Source organism: Lutra lutra, chromosome 3, assembly GCF_902655055.1.
Source record: "Lutra lutra chromosome 3, mLutLut1.2, whole genome shotgun sequence".
Lineage (NCBI taxonomy): Eukaryota > Metazoa > Chordata > Mammalia > Carnivora > Mustelidae > Lutra > Lutra lutra.
Window position 1 is genome coordinate 45,302,850 of NC_062280.1, and position 19,143 is coordinate 45,321,992.

The 19,143-nt window shown below is 55.3% G+C and overlaps 1 protein-coding gene across 4 annotated transcripts in view; it reads right to left on the minus strand.

Annotated features, from left to right (window-relative positions):
- Positions 1-19,143, minus strand: part of PER2 (period circadian regulator 2) — a 39,884-nt gene that overhangs the window by 9,789 nt on the left and 10,952 nt on the right. For 3 of the 4 annotated variants that reach the window (XM_047721789.1, XM_047721791.1, XM_047721787.1), the window contains exons 3-18: positions 18,974-19,036; positions 17,633-17,784; positions 15,081-15,202; positions 14,058-14,259; positions 12,336-12,387; positions 11,304-11,446; positions 9,634-9,712; positions 7,461-7,567; positions 6,730-6,883; positions 6,366-6,474; positions 5,527-5,652; positions 5,106-5,187; positions 3,761-3,920; positions 3,540-3,664; positions 2,519-2,683; positions 1,458-1,697 (exon numbers count right to left, since the gene is read on the minus strand). In XM_047721789.1, coding sequence (XP_047577745.1) covers positions 1,458-1,697; positions 2,519-2,683; positions 3,540-3,664; positions 3,761-3,920; positions 5,106-5,187; positions 5,527-5,652; positions 6,366-6,474; positions 6,730-6,883; positions 7,461-7,567; positions 9,634-9,712; positions 11,304-11,446; positions 12,336-12,387; positions 14,058-14,259; positions 15,081-15,202; positions 17,633-17,784; positions 18,974-19,036 — 2,081 coding nt within the window. The remainder of the gene's footprint in view (positions 1-1,457; positions 1,698-2,518; positions 2,684-3,539; positions 3,665-3,760; positions 3,921-5,105; positions 5,188-5,526; positions 5,653-6,365; positions 6,475-6,729; positions 6,884-7,460; positions 7,568-9,633; positions 9,713-11,303; positions 11,447-12,335; positions 12,388-14,057; positions 14,260-15,080; positions 15,203-17,632; positions 17,785-18,973; positions 19,037-19,143) is intronic. The other variant, XM_047721790.1, reaches the window with a different exon arrangement.

The following is a 19,143-nucleotide window of genomic DNA, read 5'->3' on the forward strand; positions in this document are numbered from 1 at the left end:
GGGTAACACCCCTGATCATCTAACCTATTTTTCAATTTTATGAGCTTCATCACTACTGTTCCTTAAAATGAGCTGCTTCCTGCTTTGCCTGTCAGAGGGAGCCTGGACTGCAGCCCAAGGGGAGGTCAGAGGATGGAAAGGAGCACATGCTCTAGGAACTACCTTCCTTCTCTCTGATGAGCAATGCTTTTTTCTTCAGAAGGCTGGAGGTCTCCAAGAGTAGCAGAAGGGACTCTGGACTTGTCCCCACACTCCACCCCCGGGCCTGGGCTAGCAGGGGAAGTATGTTGGTTGAGCTGGGGGGTCATGCCATGCCTGGATGGTCCCAGGAACCTGTTTCTCCTCTCCTGTCACATAGGATAACTCTGGGCTTCTGCAGCAGGTGTGTGGGGACACCTTCTGTCAGCAATGCCAACAGGTGCTCCCTTAGTCTTTACTCCATGCTGAAGACAAATGGACCAATTCAAGGCAAAGTGCTAAGTGGGTAGAGGCTTTGTCACTCAGACTATGTCTGGTGTTTTTTCTATAGGAAATCTGTCCCCTGGTGGGACTACTGGCTAAAGCACTGGGCTCCTGGGATTGCACATCAGGGTCTAGACAGGGTTGCGGTGGACGGCTGCACGGTCTGTGCACTGCAAAAACTGCTGGGCCAAGTGGGGCAAGAGGGAGCTGGAACTCCATACTAAATCAGGCCCACAGAGTGGGTCTGCCCAAGGTGGGGGGGATGACACTTTCTCCTAATTTCCAAAGAAATTAGGCCCAACAGTCACCCTAAGTCTGGGGAAGAAGGAGAAAAGGAAAAGACTAGAAAAGACATAATCCTTGGCAGCATCAGTCTCTTTCACTTCTTATATTTTCACTTTGTGGCGTGTCTGCCTAGAGATCCAGGGGAAGCTGGGTTCTCGTGATGCACGTGTCTCCTGGGCTCACTAGCTCTGATCCCTGTGTCTGGCCTGGGGAGCCCTGGGAAGAGGTGGGGTCTCTGATCAGTCCAGCCCTGTCTATCTTCACCCCATGCCCTTCGACCCCCCTGCTGGGGGGCAGCCTGGAAGGTAGCTTTCTGCACTCCCAGGGTCTGTCCTCCAGCCTTAAGGCCCCCCAGCTAGGAAGGCATCTGGGGAGAAGGCGGTCACTCCCTCCTACAGTGTCCTCAGGAGTCTGACGCCATGTGCCCCGTCAGTCCTATGGGGCGGGTAGGGTCCCCTGCCCCTCACAGTCACCCAGTGAGATACATCTGAGGTGGCAGCTCTGCGTTCCATGGGAGCCAGCCTGGTACTGTCGCTGCTCTTGCTAGCACTGTTGCCTTGGGGACACAGGACACCTGTTTCTACTGAAACGGACTGCATCACTGTGAAGTTCCAGCCCATATCTAACTGGGGCCATTCCACACGTCGACAGGAGCCCTGGACTCTGTTCTACCAAGAAGAACATCTTTAAAATGTGGTTTTGCCACTTACTTCTCTCACTTAGCTGCCCCTTGGACTTTTCCTGTAAGTAATAATGGCAGCGAGACTGGAAGATAGTGAGTTTCCGCATCTCCTTGAACTTGAGCAGGAAGCTCTGTTCCTCCTTCTGGGTGTGGGCGGCCAGCACTTCCTTGGTGAGGCCCAGTGTCCTGAGGGGCTCCTTCTCCGCGCCCAGGATGCATGGCCGTCCGTCCAGAGACTCAGGTCCGCTCATGGCATCTTCCACCAGCTCTGGAACAGAAGATGGGCACCGGGGCTTAAAACAACGGAAAAACGCACCTGGCGTCTCTGAAGAAGGCAGCCCCTAGCACACACGTGCGATGCCTCATGCCTCCAGAGCTCGGGGCTGAAACCTATGATATGTTCAGGCAGCTCTCTGAGAAAAGTTCACCATCAAAAGCACAAGACAAGGATAGAAAGCCCCACTGCCTGGGCAGCTCCAGGATTGGTCTTCGAAGCAAACTGAAATGTGGGGTACCTGGGGTTTCAGCCCCACGTTGAAGATGCTGCTCCTGGTCTGTCCTTGGCTCCGAGAGCACAACACCCTGAGCCGGCGTGGGGCCCCTGTCCTTCTTCAGGACCCGCTGGCTCCCTCCCATGCACTCTCCCCTCAATGTCCCTGTCTTCCCAGCACAGAACAAATCTGGGTTTCCATTCCCTTGTGGGTGTTGTGAAGAACAGGGTAACTCAGGGATGGTACCCGGCATGTAGGACCTGTCCTGGCTCCTGTCCTCCAACAGGGGAGGGGGCGGGGACCCTCAGCCCCACAAAAGGGGGAGGCCCGGGACCCTCACTCATTCCCCAGGAGGCCAGGGCTCAGCACCACCACGGCCTCTGCCTGGTAGGCGCCAGAGTGGACAACTGCCGCCAGGTGGACCTGGAGTGCAGTGGGGGCTAGGACAGGGGCCCTGGGACCAGGAGGGACTGGGACAGGGGTGGCTGGGACCAGGACAGGGGTAGCTATACCCCGCCCTGCTTCTGCACCTGAATTTCTAATTTTCATCATTAAAATCAGACCGCTCCCGACATCGTTGGTGAACCAACAAGCATACCGAGCTCAGGCTGCAGCTTCTTGTCGCCCACGTGCACGATGGTGCTGCTGTAGCTGCACTGGCTGGTGAGGGACACAATGCTCTCCGCCTTGCTGGGCAGCGTCAGCGATGGCAGGTGTGCGCTGACCCCTGCGTGGCTGTTCACCTTGGAGGATGACGCTGTCTCTTTGTAAGAGGAAATGGACACAGACACAGAAATGCAACAAAAGCAAACCGCTCGGACAAGACACCCCACTGTCTATGTGGTGCGCCAATACCCCGGGGACCCGCAGAGCCTGCATAGACCCGTGCACATGACGGCTGTCCCCAGCTCTTTATTCACAGGGGAAAGCAGGAGAAGAGGGAAGTCTGAACTTCCCTCTTCCCTCTTGAACACAGCCTGAGTGCTCTAATAGGAGGTAGACGGTTGGGAAGCTGCAGGTACTCTGGGTCTGGGCCTCTGACCAGGGCCCGGGGCCCTTCCAACAGGCCCACAGATGGCCAGGAACCCACCATCCGCAGGGTGCTGGCCAGGGGCTGGCTCTGTGTCCCCAAGGACTATGGCAGGGACTGTCCATCACAGTGGGACTGCCCAACATGAGAGCTCCATCAACAGGGGGCTACCCGGTGTTTGGTCCTGGTAAGGCCCAGCAGTAACACTCAGAACGCTCGAGAGGCCTGTGGGGTGAAATCCGACTCAGGTGTGCTAACATTCGGAGGCCTGTACTCTTCCGAGAGACCACAGAAACAAGACCCGCCTAAGAACGGCAGGGTGAGGTGCCCCCAGGTCTCCAGCAGCCCCAGCAAGAGCCAAGTCTCAAAGTCCCAAATCACCTTTACCTCCAGCTTGTAAGAAGATCCTAAGTTTTGAGCTACTCTGGTCATGGAAAAACCAGCCTACACCCACACTGTGTCCTTGAAGCTGCTCAGACTTCCTGCGGGAGGGGCGGGGCTCCGGGCCTTCAGTGACACCTGACCCCACCCCCACCCCCACGGAGGACCCCAGTCAGCGCATGGGGCACAGCTCAAAGCAACAAGACACCTGCGGAAGGCAGCCCGGGGCTGGCCACTGCCTGTCGCTTATCGCTGGCCTTCTGCGTCGCCACGTTCACTGGGAACTCACACTTCCTCTTGAGGGTGGCCGCCTCACTGCAGCTCTCCAGGTATCTGCACGGAGAGTTGGAAAGGGCCTCGTGGGACACGGGAGCCCCAGGGGCACGTGGAGGAGCCGGGAAGGCGGGGGAAGGGGGGAGGTGACCGCACCTGATGACGCCGTCCAGGCAGCTGATCTGCTGGTAGGAGCCAGCGGGCGGGTTCCTGCAGCCCAGCTCCTCGGGAGAGCCGCCCGTGGGCAGGCTAGTACCAGAGCTGTCCTGTTCCACGGGGACAGCTTTCATCTGAGCAGAGGAACTACTCGGAGTCTCTGAAAGGACAAAACAGTTCTCTCAGGTAAAACTTGTGTCCCCCAAAGAGGATTCTCTAGTCAGAAAGCGTTTCCATGCAACCTAAAAGTCAGGCTGTGATTCTCAAACACAGAAATCCAGGGACAGCCTGCTCTTCAGGCAGCCTGGTGGGGGCGAGCGTCCCTGTGACACCCCCAGAGGGAAGCTGGAGGGCGCTGTCACCAGGTGGGGGCCGCCTCCCCCTAGGGCTATCCCCAGGCTCAAGGACTTAGCAGTGGAAAAGGCCAGGTCTTCCTGGAACTCCTGAAATGTGCAGGGCCAGTAAGATGGCAGATGCTTTAGGGTTGATGGATAGATGGTTCCTGTCTCAGAGAGGAGAGACCCCCCAGAAATGTGAGCCGGTGTCGCTAATGATTTTGTGTCCCCAGGGCAGACTGCTGTGGATGCTTCTCTTCCTGCCCTCTCTGCACACACCCCTGTGCTGTTCCCTGAGGGGTCCCCAGGGGCAGAGCCATGTCCTGCTCCACGTGGCATCCCCGCAAACCCACACAGACTATAGCATGGCCACTGAGGGCAGCGTGCACCCCCACTTGTCCCGGATGCCAAAATTCCTGGTGAAGAAGAGATATGCGGCAGCCACCAGAGGCTTCCTGGAGGAGGTGAGCCCTGAGTGCAGGGGATGAGCAGGAGCTCCGCAGGGACTGAGGCCACAGGTAGCCCAGGTACAAGGGTGCCAAGTCGAAACATGGTGAGGTGGGCTCAGGGAGTGTGGGGTGGTGGACAGCCCCCTGTGCCTCTGGCTCCCCGGGGTTGGGGGACCCATGAACAAAGAAGGTGCTGTCCCCCTGGGACACTTCATTTACACGGACAATTGCTTGTGGGTTGGCTGGGCAGCCCCCCCAACTTGGGTGAGTGTGTGCACGTGCTCACGTGAGTGTAAGCACCCACACTCTGGCCACTATACCCAGCGACAGCAGGGGCCACGGGCAGGCCTCGGCCCACCTCAGCAGGTGTCAAGGGCGCCCGGCGACAAGGGTCAGCAAGCCTGATGGAGCAAGGGCCCAGGCTGCCCGGCGCCATCACAGAGCCAGCTGCCCAGCAGGGGAGGGGAGACAGCTCGCTGAGGAGGTCAGTTCCCTGCCATCCAGGGTGAAACTCAAAGCCACACTAACGTTTCGTCAAGGAAATGGAGAGAAAGTTCTTACCTGTGGCAGATTTTTCCTTTTGTTCCCCAGATTCCCCAGGATGACTTTTGTTTTTGATGTTGCCATTATTTTTACAAATTTCCTGGAGGAGAAACAAAGGGACATGTTATTCCCTCTAGGACACCCTATCATGGTTCAGCCTGTCCTCATGGTGAGGACAGAGGAGAGCCACAGAAATTGGAGCGAGGCAGGGCCGGAGAAAACGTGTTTGGCCATCTCAGGAATGCAGAACGATGTGGCATTTCTGTGACGTCCTCACTCTTGCCAGATTGCCTGCTTTAAGTCATTTTCACCCAAACTGTAGTCACAGCTTTTGGCTGTCCCCACCCCTCTCTTGGAGAGTAGAGCAGGGAGCAGGGTTCCGAGAGTGGGCGGCCAGGTCTCCCCAGGACAAGGACAGACAGGGGCAGAAGGGACTTACGGTCCTCCTGTGGCAGGAGTCCTCGTGACCATTGCTGTCACTGGATGAGGTCTGGCTCATGAGATGTTCGTGGGACCCGTTGCTGCCCAGGCTCCCATAGCCGCTGGAGCCGCTATGGGGGACCGGCTGGGGACACAGCAGATAGGAAGGTATTGGACGCGGTTCAGGGGGTGTGTGCGGCTGACACTGTGGGGTTAGTGCCCCCCCCCCACCCCGGCACACCTATCTCACAGAGGGTGCTGTGTGAGGACAGGTGGGGCTGGGCTGGCTGGCAGGGTCAGGCTGTGCGGTGCCTCTGAGAGAGGATTCATTCAACCCTCTCCCTTGGCTCACACGGCATGGGCCAGTCCAGGCTCTATCCAGGGGTTTTAGAGACAAGGCGCACTGCGGTTTTGCTGCAGTCTCGGGAGACAGAGGAGCAGAGCTGCCCAGTCGGAGGACTGGTGCTCACACTGTCTTCTTGAGAACTACGTCCCCAGGAAGAGGGAAAAGGTATCCTCATGCCCCCCAGGTCCTGGTACGGTGACCCCCTCCCACCCATTGCGCCCGTGGGGGGCCATGAGCGGGCTGGCAGCAGGGCCTCAGGGGTGGACTCAGGGGCTGGGTGTGTCTTTCAGTCACTTGCTCAGGGCTACAGTTCAGACACAGGCACCCCAAATATGCAAGGGGTGCCACCCCCAACTCTGCAAGCCACAGGTGTGCCCGACTGTCCAGGCCTAGACCACAGATGCCAGTGGCGCAGAGTGGGGCTGGATGGAGTGAGATGGCCAGCCCAGGTCTCTGGGCACCTCCCGGCCACTGGCACAGGGGACAGGAAGGCATGTAGGCAGCATACCCACCTGGAGCAGCAGCCGGTGGATCTGCTCTGTGAGCCCCTGAATGCGGGGGGGTGGGTCCTTCTCCTCCACTGGAGACTGAGCTGAGAACACGTCCTCATTCAAAGGGCCCCTGTGCAGTTTTAACTGGTCTGTCAGCTGGGCCCCCTGCTGCACAGCCCGGCTGGCCTCCTCCCTGCACACCCCTGGGCTGCTACCCACCCCTCCCTCCTGCTCGCTGCTCTGCTGTAGGAGATCCTGCCCACCTGGAGTCACAGGCACATGACAGGAGGTGGCTTGGGTCCTGGCCACCCAGTCCTGCCCTCTGCCACCTGCTCGTGGGGGAAATGAGGGTCCCCGGGCTGCCCCAGGCCCTGGGAGCACTCACACCCTGACTCTGTGTCTGCCGATGATGAAGGAGATCTTCCTGCTCCACGGGTTGATGAAGCTGGACCAGCTGGTGTCCAGAGTGACGTACTCGCCGTTCCGGGCACGGAACCGAATGGGAGAATAGTCGAAGGGCTGCCCACCGGATTGTACAACTGTGAGAGTGGGAGCCATGTGAGCATGAGGACAGGTGTCTGGTGCTCTTGGGAAGAGGAGAGCTGAGGGGCACTCCACTCTGGAGTCAGCTCAGAACTTTCTAAGAGGCCAACCTCCTCGACCCTATGGCTTTCAAACACCCCCCTCCACACACAACTTGGCTTTAAATTGCAACAGCAGGCTGTCTCTAGAAGTTTCCAGAAGTGCCACCAGAGATCTCAGGACATGCACCTATGCTACCCTTGACTGGTCTTCTTCAGGATGCTCAGTGTTCCCTGTGTCTGCAAGACCTGGGCTTGGTGGGGACATGGCTCACCCACTCCCTTGGCCTGGTCAGCGCCTCTGTCACCACCGCTGAATCTGCCCCCCCTCCCCCACCTGCCAGGGAAGCCAACAGTAAAAGCAGGTGCCAAAGATTCAGGTCCCACAAAGGGACGCACGGGAGGTGATTACTCTCAACTGACAGAGAGAGGGAGTGAGCACAGAGCCACAGCATCTGTCCCCACATGCAGGAAACTGATGTGACCCATCTACACAGGGCACTGATCCCAGGCTTTCCCAGGAAATGGGACCTACTCTTTTTATGGATGGTGAGCATCAAAGGCCGGTCACTCGGGTGAAGTTGCAGGAGCATGGGGGTCTCAATCAGGTCCTGAGGTAGGTAGCCCAGGAGGGGAACCGCCCTGCAAGGCAAGCACAGGCATCATGCTCAGGGGCAGCCCCCGCTGGGCCTCAGTGCCCCCGCTGCCCTCTGGGGACCCCCTCCAGAACACCGCCTCCAGGCAGAGCAGCAGACCGGCTCTGGGAACCCTCCTGCTCCTTGGGAAAAAGTCACAGACTCCCAATTCCCCAAAGATCAAGGTTTGGGAATGAGGCTGACAGAGAACAGTGTTTCAATTAATTAGCAAACAGAAGCCTCCCCCCAGGTCTGGGATAGAAAACTTGGCCCTATGAAGCCCGGCCCAGTACAGGCTCAGGCCTGTAGCCGTGTGGCTTAGCTGCTGAAAGAATAAATCATGATCATGTTTTTGCTGTTCCTCTTTTAAGATCTTTTCTTTCTTCGTGCCATTAGCAAGTTCGACCAGATGGGGCTGGCATGGCCCTTTTTAAAAAAAAAAAAGTGTTGCCTAGACTCTGGAAAACTCTATGTGCCTCCTCTCCAGCTCCAGAGGGTTCCCTTGTCCTATTACTCTGGCCACTGTGTCTGTCTAGTCCCGCAGAGTAGCCATAGGCTGGGCGCCTTTGCTCTTCTCCTGCCATTGCTATTCTACCTTCTGGGAGAAGGTTTGGGGGTGAACTTCCTGGTGCCCCTTTGCCTCTGTGTTGGGCGTCCTCTGCCCACTCAGCTACTGTTCCCTCTCCCGGACGTGAGTCTCAGCCTTCCCCCTGGAGGCCAGTCTTCTTGCCTCTGAGCTGATGTTTCCTCCAACTCCTCAGCTCCAGTGGAAGAACATTCTCCAAGCCTTTAGAGCAAATCTTGCTCGTTTCCCAGTAGAATGGAACTTTCTTGTGGGCCCAGTGTTATTATTTGATTTTCTCCTCCTGGTCCAAAACACTCTCTCTTCAGGCCTATGTTTTCCTTTGACAGGATATACAAAATGTTCCTGGCACCCTTCCAGGTCAAGGCTTGGCAAGGTGAGGGGGAGGAGGGGGGAGAGGAGAAGTGGAAGAGGAAGGAGAGGAAGAGGAGGAGAAAGAGGTGGAAGAGGGGACAGGAGAAGAAAGAAAGGGGGAAGGAGGACGGGGGGAAGGGGGAGGAGGAAGAAAGGAAGGGCAGAAGGGAAGGCAGGAGGAAGGGGGAGTGTGGGGAGGAGTCCTGGTCACCTGCCCAGCTGTCCTGCGCTCTGTGGCCTGTCCAGGATGGGTGCCTGGTGCCTCTGTGCCAGGTGTAGGCAGTGGGGTGGCCTGGGTCCTTGTTAGCACCTGTGGAGGCCCCCTTGGCCCATTTGAGAAAGCCCAGAGTGCCGGTACACCCAGGTCCACTCCTCCCAGGGCTTCTGAGGAAAGCTCTTCCCCATCCCTGCCAGCAGCCAGTGGTATTTTCGGTGTCATGCAGGGGGAGCTGGGGGAAAGCGCTCCACGGGCCTCACCCAAAGCCAGCCAACTCAGAACACTCTCACAGCAGTGCTCCCGCTCCAGCTAGAGCGCCTTGGGCGGGAGACGGAGCAGACTCTCCAGACTGAAACGGAGGTGATCCAGCGCCCCTCCACCCTCCACACCGGGAGCAGTCTGTGGCACACAGGCCGGCATGTGCAGCTCTGCTGGGATCCTGCCAATGGTGTCTCCAGCTTCAACCCTAACCCTGTCCCAAGTCTACCACCGTGGCTGTGCCATCTTTCACTCAAGTGCGATTCTAAAATGATTTTCAACAGGATAATAAAAATATACTTAATGAGAACAATGCCCAGCTCCCAGACACCCCCTTTACATAATATTCATATCGCAGGAGATTTTTAGTGCAATTCCAGAATGATTTCATTGCCTATAGTTCAACATTTTTGTGGATTCTCACCTCCGTAAAACCAACACAGCCTTCATTTTAGCTACACAGCTTCAATGTCAAACAGGAACGTTCACTGAGCTTTACTTAATTGCCATGAGGGAACCACCAAGATAATGGTGAAACGCTAACCAGCATGTGACCGAGTCAGCTGCTGTGAAGGGTACGGTCCTGACTTCAAGACGAGCCCAGTGCAGGGGGAGGTGGGGGTGAGGGGCGGCAGACGGGTCAGTGTCACGGCACACTTACCTTTCGTCCACATCCTGGAACAGACAATTTGGTGTATGTGTGGTCGTAAAAATTCTCTTTTCAGGAGGAATTCTAGGGGCTGAAAGAATAGAATTTTATATAGGTTTCTGATTCTAACAAATACGCACTTAGCACAGTTCTACTATGGCTACTAGAAAATACCACATAGATTCGGATGGATGGGCAGTGAAGGAAGAAGATTCACAGTTGGACCCAGGAGAGAGCCCACTGCACGGGGAACGGACCCTACACTTGATGACCGCCAGCCAGCCTTCTTAACCTCCTTGTGGAGGGTTTAGTCTAGAAAGTGAAGAATCACCACATTCACAGAACTGTGTCGTGACCCATAGGCATCTCTTAACGAAATCATGGGGGAAGGCCAAATTCATGATTTTTAAGATCCAAGAGGGAGCTGAACAAATTGTTTTTAAGAAATGAGTTAAGTCTTTAGATTCAAAATTCTCAGCAAATGTCCTTGTCTTGGGGACTTCGGAGTTTCTAGGGAGGGCAAAGGTGGTGGAATAATTTGCATAAAGGAAATCATCTATCCAGAATTTCCCTCAAACGCCAAGTTCATGGACAAAACACTCAAAATCCAAAGCTTCCTTCTTGAAGGAGACTCAGATCATATCAGGGAATAACTTGTTGAAATCTAAGTAACCCTCTAAATCTTTATAGACCGTGTGGAAGAGAATGTTCTCTGCAGACAATCTCACCAAACATTTCCCTCAGTTTTAAGAAACACCTTTTTAAAAGATGACCTCATCAACCCCTGGGACAAGGTTCTGAGTACCAGGAAACATTGACTGGACTGGGTCCCTGTGGTCAGTAGTTACAGACGGCGCCTACCCTCTGAGAATTCTGAAGCCATGTGGCTGAGTTGCCAGGATGAGGAAGGTTCCAGGCCAGGTATGGGGGCTGGTACCACATGAGGACCACGTCATGATGCTGTTCAGTGGGAGGAGGTGGCCAGAAGGACAGAATCAGGGTGGCCAAACACCTTGGGGCCATTTGGGCTTCAAGGGCAAGCCCAGATCTGGGGAGGGGATGGCCTGAGAAGTGAGCAGGACCACGGATGGACAGGTGGGATTATCCTGCTGTGATGACTGGCTTTCTAGATGTAGAAGAAGGGAGGAGAGAGCAGGAGCACCGACTGGGAGTCAGTGGGCCAGCCTGCCTAGAGAAGCCACTGCAAGTGGAGAGGGTGGAGAATGCAGGGGACAGTAGATGGGCCCAGGTCGGGGGTGGGGGTGGGGGGCATGGTTTGGGTTCTGAGCAGGCAGTGGTGTCCCGGCACTCTTCCGGGTGTGGGGGTGCATAAGGGTGGGAGGGGCTTGGGGACTTGGAGCTGAGGGCCATTCTCACTACACAGATAGAAGACAGTGGCTGGGGAAGGGGGGGGGGCACTTTGGTTGTGGAACAGGCTAGTCATGGGTGGGATATGCCAGCACCCGGACCCCTGTAACAGACATGGGGAGGTGGTTGGGCCCCGGGTATGGGGAAGGCCAGGGGGCAAATGTGGGTGTGCATCTAGAGGGAGATGGAGGCGTTGCCCAAGGCTGGGAGGCAAGGCCAGGGCTGGCGGTCAGCCTTACCTACATTAGGTGTGAACCAGGACCATCAACAAGGGACCAGACAGAGCCGCCTCCCACCCCTGGCCAGGCGGTTACCTTCGTAGCCCGAGTGTACTCTCTCAGCCAGCAGCACGCAGCACAGCTGGCCCCCGGTGCCCTGCGGGTCCCGCACCTTGACCAGGTAAGGCGTCATGCGGAACGGGTGGTAGTCAATCTCGTTCTCATGGGTTTTCCCAACGCTGTGGAGGAGGCCCAGTTAAAGGTTTGCAATTAGGATGGAAGGAATTGTCCTTTCTTGCTAGTCACCGCTCCCCCAGTAGTGGCTCTTCCCAGAGCAGTCCTTTCATATGCTGTCTAGAAGCCTGACACACAGAGCCAGGCCCCTTGCCTGGTAACCTGGGCCAAGCTTGGCACTCTGGCCTGGGCCTGTGGTGTGTGCTTTGGCCCCACATGCTCAGATGCCCATGACATCAAGGGCAGACAGGACAGTGAACAGCCCTGGGCGGTGGGAGGTCTCCCAGGAGCCCTGCTCCAGAGCACTTCCATCGGGGGGATGGACATTGCTTCAATGGTGAGGCCCCAACCCCAGCTTCTGAGAGTGCCCAGACCTGGCCAGGGGTTGCTCCTGACCCTGCAACTGGACACTCAAGCAGTCACCTTGTTTTGGGCCAAAAGCCTGCTGTTGGGAGAGCTGGAGAGCTGTGGGCTCTCCCTGGGAAAACACACATTTGAACTAAAGGCTGCATGTGTGTTTTGCGTCCTCCCTGGGGGACATGCCTTCCCAGTGAGGGGTCCTCAGGCAGCTTGCCAGGTGACAGACACCAAGTCCAGGCTCCCCAGGCTCTTTTTGTGGGGCACTGAAATCACCCCACTGTTGACCAGGCTGTCTCAACGCTTTGTTATGGAAATGATGTTCTCACATAGACTTTTTAGGAATACGCGCACACGTGGCAGGGGCATGTCCCACAAAGCTTCTACCCTAAAGAACAGGGGTGTGGAGGGACACAGGGGTCATAGCACAGCAGGAACTGGTAGGGGGCAGTCCTACATCTCCTCAACCCCATAAGAGATGCTCAGGAGAGAAGGTTTGTGCCATTCCCAGTTGGGGAACACCTGTCACAGGCTTACCTGACGCGGCAGAAGAATGATTTCTCCTCCATGCATTCTTGAGTAAACGAATCTGAGAGAGAGAGTACAAAGTCAGCCATCCAAGAGCACAGCACAGTACAGACAGGGCTCTGTTTCCCCCAAGCTATGGAGTCAGGGCGTGAATGCGTATTTACATGAGCAGAAAGTGAAGCCCTTAGAGATCATTCTTCACAGTACTGACTAAAGTCAAACATATTTCATGAATATAACACATACCAAATTATGGAATGCTAAAAGCTTACCACCAGCTGTTTACCAGTTTTGAAACAGTTCACAGGCTCCCACAAACACACCAACTAACAATTTAACTCCGGGAGACAGTTTGATGGGCAGAATTTTTGCACATAAAGCCCTAAACGTTTCAACCCACATATTTTGGGGGGGATATTCAGTTCTAACAGAAGCAACTCAGGTCACTTCAAAGCTTATATCAATCTTTCTGTTAAAATGTTAACCTACTTCAAAATCTGAAACGCCTAGCAAAAACATGATGTCACTCCAGCAGCATCATCAAAGATGAGGAAATGGTGTTTTCACAATATAGGATTTTTTAAAAAGGAAATCTTAGACATTGATCTTTCACATAAAGTTTCCTCTATTCAAAAGAAAGAGAAGTAGGAAATCACTAGTAGGGGAAAATGGTGTAAAATTTCCAGCCTGGAAAGGCCCTAGAGAAGTCACCTGGTCCTTCTTTTTTGTTCAGACACAAACTCGGAGGCAATCATCCCAGGGAGCCGGTGCCGGCCCGTTTGTGCCATAAACCCACATGTGGAGTGATGTCCCTTCCACACAGTCACCTACAGGTTCTCATGACACACACTGCAAGCTTTAGGGACCTGACTGGGCAGTCCTCGGGGGGAATTCTGGAGAAGGTGGGTGGCTTTATATCCCAAACCAAAAGTGACCATCTCTTTTTGTGAGTCAATCCTAATGCCCAGGTGGCCCACTGTCAGGAAGGTACAGTGGTGGTGGCGCTGGGCGGTGGTAGAATGGCAGCCTGGCCGGCCGGCTGACTACAAACAGGAGGAGGTGGGGTGTGTGTGGCGGAGAGGGACCTGTGGTCCAGGAGATCACGAATGAGGTCACTCCTGTCTGAGTGACTCCCAGGCCCACTGTTTCCCGTCACCTGTCCTGGCTGCTTAGTGTTTCTGCCCATGTGTTTACCTTCAGCTCCGAGGGACCAGGGCCCAGCGAGGGGCAGGCAGACAGATGCTGCCAGACTCACAGGTCAAGAGTGGGCTTCTGCTGGCCACTCTGCTCACTGAAAGTGTTGGTGGGGTTGGGGGATGGGAGTAGCTGCAGGGAAGGCCTGAGCTGATCTGGTACCTTCTGCCAGGATCCCATGATAGGTTTCTGCTGAGACTTTTCTGGTCAACTATCCTGTCCCATGCCTACGTATGGGCAAGGCCTGCGCTGGCCATGGTAAGAGCGTCCAGGCTTCTGGACCCCAAATCCTCCCGGTCATGTGGGAGGAGGAGGACAAGGACAGGCCATGGAGCATGGCCTGCAGCCACACAGCAGGGCTGTCCATCCTGGTTGGGAAGCCTGACTCGAGGCATGGCCGGCAGGGGGCGCATGGCTCAGCTTACAGTGCCCGCAAACCACCCCCCCACCCCCCGCCCCGGAAGGAGCAGCCCCCACGTTCTACACGCCACAGATGCAGAAGCCCAGGCAGCTGGGCCATCGCCCTGGGGACCTCACCTGCTCCGCTACACATGCTCCAGGGCGGGAGCTTGTAAGGCGTGGTGGAGGCATGGAACACGCTCACGTCATGAGGCGCCAGGAACTCCACGAACCTGGCGCCATAGAAGGTGTCCCTTTTACAGTGGAAGATGGAGGCAACTTGGTCAGAGATGTACAGGATCTTCCCAGTGACCAGGGACACGGCCGCAGCAAACATACCCTGGAAGGAAGCAGCAGCTGCATGAGGACAGGCTGCCCCTCCCCAAGGGGCACAGATCTGGGAGGTCAGGAGAGGCCTCTGGGCTCCCCCCTCCAGCCCCTTCCCTCTCGCTGGGACCCACAACCACAAACCTCTGCCAGCCCCTCTCTCTCCCAGGGTGCGGGGGTGGGGGGGGAGGTGGTGCCGCCTGGGCAGCTAGAGGCTCCCGCCTGGGCTTGCTCCCAGCTGGCTAGTGGCCTGAGCCCTGGCCCAGAGCCCCCAGGGGGTTCCGCCACAGTGGGGTACTGGAAGGAGGAGATGGGAGGGATTGGGAGCCCCACTCTCCAGACCAGTTTTGCCATGATGCCAGTAGGTCTGGATCCCCACCTGCCTTTATGTCTGCTCTCGGAGAAGCAGGAGCACAGGGGAAGGGACAACTCTCTTCCCTTCCCCTAGACCTCCAAGGCTGCCCTGCCCTTACGGGGTGCTTAGAAAGGCACAGGCTTTGGAGTCTCACCAGCTGAGTTCAAATCCCAGCCCCCCCCACCTCCACAAAGGGAGTCTAAGGTCACCTGGTTACTGCTCAGTCAAGGTGGGGCTTGCTCTTACACACACAAGGTTTGGGGGTGGATCAGCCGTGACAGAAGGACTAACTCACAGAAAATAGCGGTAGCTACGTCTGAGTCACAGACTTTACATTGTTATTTAAGGTATTAGCTGACTTCCCGAAATTCCAGACTCTGTTGTCCTAAAGCCCCTGACTGCCTGTGCTCAGCCTCAACCAACTCACCGGGGGAAGCTCCGCTTTCTGGGTTAAGACGTCACTCATGGCTGACACTTACCACGTTCTTCACAATGAACTCGGAGGTGACACACTCAATCTCTTCTATGGTGTAGGAGGGCACGTTGGCACTGCAGGGGTGGTTCTCACTGGACATGAGCAGCTGGTAATACTCCTCATTGGCTGCAGAGGAGACCAAGGGGGGCTGAAAATGGCCCCACCTCCCTGTGCTGGGGGCTCTACTCTTTTCATGAGAAAGGGGGCTACGCACACTATCTTCCTGGGACGCCAAGAGAACGGAGCGGAGAAATGTGAAGGCAAAGCAAACAGAAGTCTGTTTTAGTTTGAAAAATCTGAAGACCTTTGATTACAGAACTTTTTAGATGGTAAGTACACATTATTTTACATAACATGGGCACAGAGCTCCTCCTAACCCTCACTTTGCCGGCAAGGTCCTCAATCACGACACAAGGCTGACATTTCCTCTTGGGCCGGCTGTGGCAGTTTTTGCACCTGCTCCTTGGGGCCGGGGCAGACACCCCCATCCAGACAGAGTCCCTCACTCAAAAACACGAGATGCGAGAAATGACGCTGCAGGAGACTGGTCCCAACAGAGCCCAGGGCCAGCGCCACTCACCCCACAACATATATGGCTCTTGGGGGCAGACTATCACGGGGCTGCCCACCCAGCACCTGAGGCTGGGGACAGTCCTCAGGGAGGGGTGCTGGCAGACCTGCCCTTCAGAGAACCTCCCCCCTCCCCCGCAGTTTATGAGCACCCTTGGGTGGGCTGGCTGAACACGGTGTCTGCTTTCACGGTATTAACCCTCACCAAACAGACACAGCCTTGGATAGGAGCTGGCAGAGAAACTTAGGGCTGCAGAGGGCACCCAGGAGGCCAGCACATGCTAGCACACAGCAGAGCCCAGGCCCCCATGCCTGGTGCAAGCCCTCCCCACCAGACCTTATACAGGACAGGCAATGACGCCCTTCCGACGAACGTTGTCCAAACGTTAGAAGACACAAAGACTATTTGAAATAGGACTTCATATCCATCGTTATCTGTGAGAAGCCTTGCCCTGCCTGTAAACTGATCACAGAATAAAGCCCACTGACCTTGAACTCAGCCTTCATGACTTCTCTGCTTTCATGCATTTCCAATGCGCAGAGTCCCCTGGGACCTCAGCGTGTGTGTGTCGCATACGTGAAGGTAAAGTGGAGCAGGAGAGGGGCTCCCACATCTGCTAGGAAAGGACACCTCCCTCACCTGCCCTGAGATGCTGGCCTGGCTTCTGTCCCTGCTTACTGGTCATAAGGTAATGAAACAGTGAAGAAATTCCTCAAAGCACAGGTGGTTTCCTGTGTAACAAGAAAGGGCTCACCCCAGTGTTTGCTGCTATAAAATCAGGATGCCCATGTGGATCCCTTCTCCAGGCTTCCTGCTGCTTTCTCTAACACACTGGAGGAAACTTAGAAATTCTCAATGCTCCCATCCCCACTCCCACCGACAGACAGAGAGGCAAGGCTGCATGGACCTTTCTGACCGCCTAGAGCTAAAGCATCCTGAGATGACCCTGAATGCAGGGGTTCCGGCCCAAACCTCCAGGAATGGGTGTCTGCAGGAGTTCGATGAGCAGTCAAGTTCATGAGTCAGTCGCTAGAAATGCTGGCACCTCCCCCACAGCGGTGTGTTCTACTATCCTGGAGACAGACCCAAGAGATGGGGTGGGGGGAGTGGGGCAGCAGGGCACCGGCTCAGCGGGAGTCCAGCTGCAGCAGCAAGGGAAGGAAGACTCAGGGCTCTTGAAAGTTATATAAGGGGCTTGGAGTTTATTGAATGTCAAGGTTCTGAGCTGATGATGTAAATATTTTGGCAACTGCAGTGTTCGTTCATGGATTCCTGCACTGCATCTACGAAGACTTCCGCACACGTGTTCTCAGGTGAAAGCCTTGGTCTAGACCGCGGACCAGTCCTAAAAGCTCTTACAGTTTCTGTCACCTAATAAAAGGGTCCAAGCATGTCCACAACAGGAGCAGAATGTGGACCGTGGAGGGCTTACCACTGTGTGCTGGGGATGGAAGGAGGCGCTCAGTCCTGGTTTCCTGGTTGAATAAAAGACAACCTGGATGGAAATTCACGCCTTTCTAGACGAACAAGAAATGGACTGTCCAAGGTCTTAGGTGCAGGAGCTCTAAAGTACTGTCTTGTGAGGATAAGATCTGGGAAGATCTTGTTATTTTTCAAAGGAACAACCAGCCCTCAGCTCAACACTGTAGGTGTTACTCTGAAATTGCACTCGGAGCTGCTCATCCATTTCAGTGAACTCCAGCTCAACTCCGGCCAGAGCCTGGAGGATGCTGGGCTCTCCTGACCTGACCCCATCCCACAGCAGAAAACCTTCACATCATAAATACATTCCTTTTTATCAGCTGGTTTTCTACCTGTTTTGTTTTGTTTTGTTTTTTTCCTCTAAAAGTCAACTACAGTAGAAACGTTGTAAAGACTTCAGACTTCTAGAATTTCCTACTGCAATTTCAGGGTTGGGTTTTAGAAAGTCAACACAATCCACATTATTTCAACAAGTTGGGAACAAATACACGAGCCGGACGTACCTTTCACCTGCTTCACGCTCCTTAGTGCGTACTTCAAGGTGGCCAGCGTGCTGGCTTTCCCCTTGGCCTTCTTGTCTACCGGCAGGTGGACCTTCAGCTCATTTAATGTTTTTATCAGCTCCTTGTGCGCGTCTGCTTTGGCGGACTGCTCGCTGTTACGGCAATAAAGAAAGAGGCAATCACATGTTAGCTTCCCGATTCCTCCTTCCTGCACTTCTAGTCCCATTTCTCATCCTGATGACTAAGACATTCAGTCTATGTGGTTCTCTGTGGAGCACTGCAGGATACACAGCACCCTTGGCCTTCTCCCTACCAGAGGCCAGAAGTCTCCTTGCCAACTGTGACCACCAAAGATGTCTCCTGATGCTGCCACCCATGTCCTGTGGAGACGGAAAGCCCTAGCCTAGAACCACTACACTCACCTAAGTGGGGACTGCAGAAGCCCACCCAATCTCGGGCTCTTTACCCCACCTCCCAGGCTGGAGCTGGGCTTTGCCCCTCAAAGCTGTGCCTTCCTGCCCTGTGTCAGACAGAAAAGGATAGAGCAATGGAAATGACAGAGGACAGCCAACTGGTGTCCTGTGGCAGAAACGTGAATGAGGAACACAGGAAGACCATAGGGAGGAAAGAATTGTATGAAAGAGCTCTAAACATAAGGCTACAGAGATGGGAAGAAGACAAAACAGGTGGGCCCTTCCCTGTTTAGAGCAGAGAGTACAGAAAGAAAGCAGGAGTCAGGTCTCAGGAGAAGATGGCCAGATGCCCACACACCCAGGCCCGAGAGCCGGAGTTTGCTCCAGTGGTGATCCGAAAATGTCTGTGGGGGCCATCTGGGTGGCTCAGGCGGCTAAGCGCCTGCCTTTGGCTCAGGTCATGATCCCAGGGTCCTAGGATCAAGTCCTGTGTCAGGCTCCCTGCTCAGTGGGGGGTCTGCTTCTCCCTCCCTCCCCACCCCCGCTCGTGCTCTCTCTCTCTCTCTCTCTCTCTCTCTCAGATAAATAAAATCTTAAAAAGAAAAGAAAATGTCTGTGGATGTGAAATTAAGGATACCGTTGTTACCAACACCTAGAAAGGGGGAGGAATGTTCCGGATGAACATGTCTACAGTGCAGACAAGGCCTGTGAAGTCGGAGCTGTAGGGGCTCCAGACCCAGAGCATCATAAGGGGCCCTGAGCAGCGGGGGTCTGAGAGGGCGAGGCCAGCTCCCAGCCCAGATAGCTGCACAGACCGACAGGTTCTAGCAGAGGCTTGCAAAATACCACATTACCCCCAAACTCACCTCCAATTACAAATCTCCAGTCCTCTGAGACCGTAAAGCAAGGGACTTGTGACTGGCCTTACCTGCAGCCACTTGCAGACGTGCTGTGTTCGGACTTTGCCATCATGAGGTCGAAGGTATTGGGACTGTGAGCACGAGAAATAAAGGCCAGTCTCAGAGGACTGCAGGCTCTGTCCACCCCCTCATCCAACCAGTGATGACAATCCAGATTATCCCACACAGAGTAAGACAA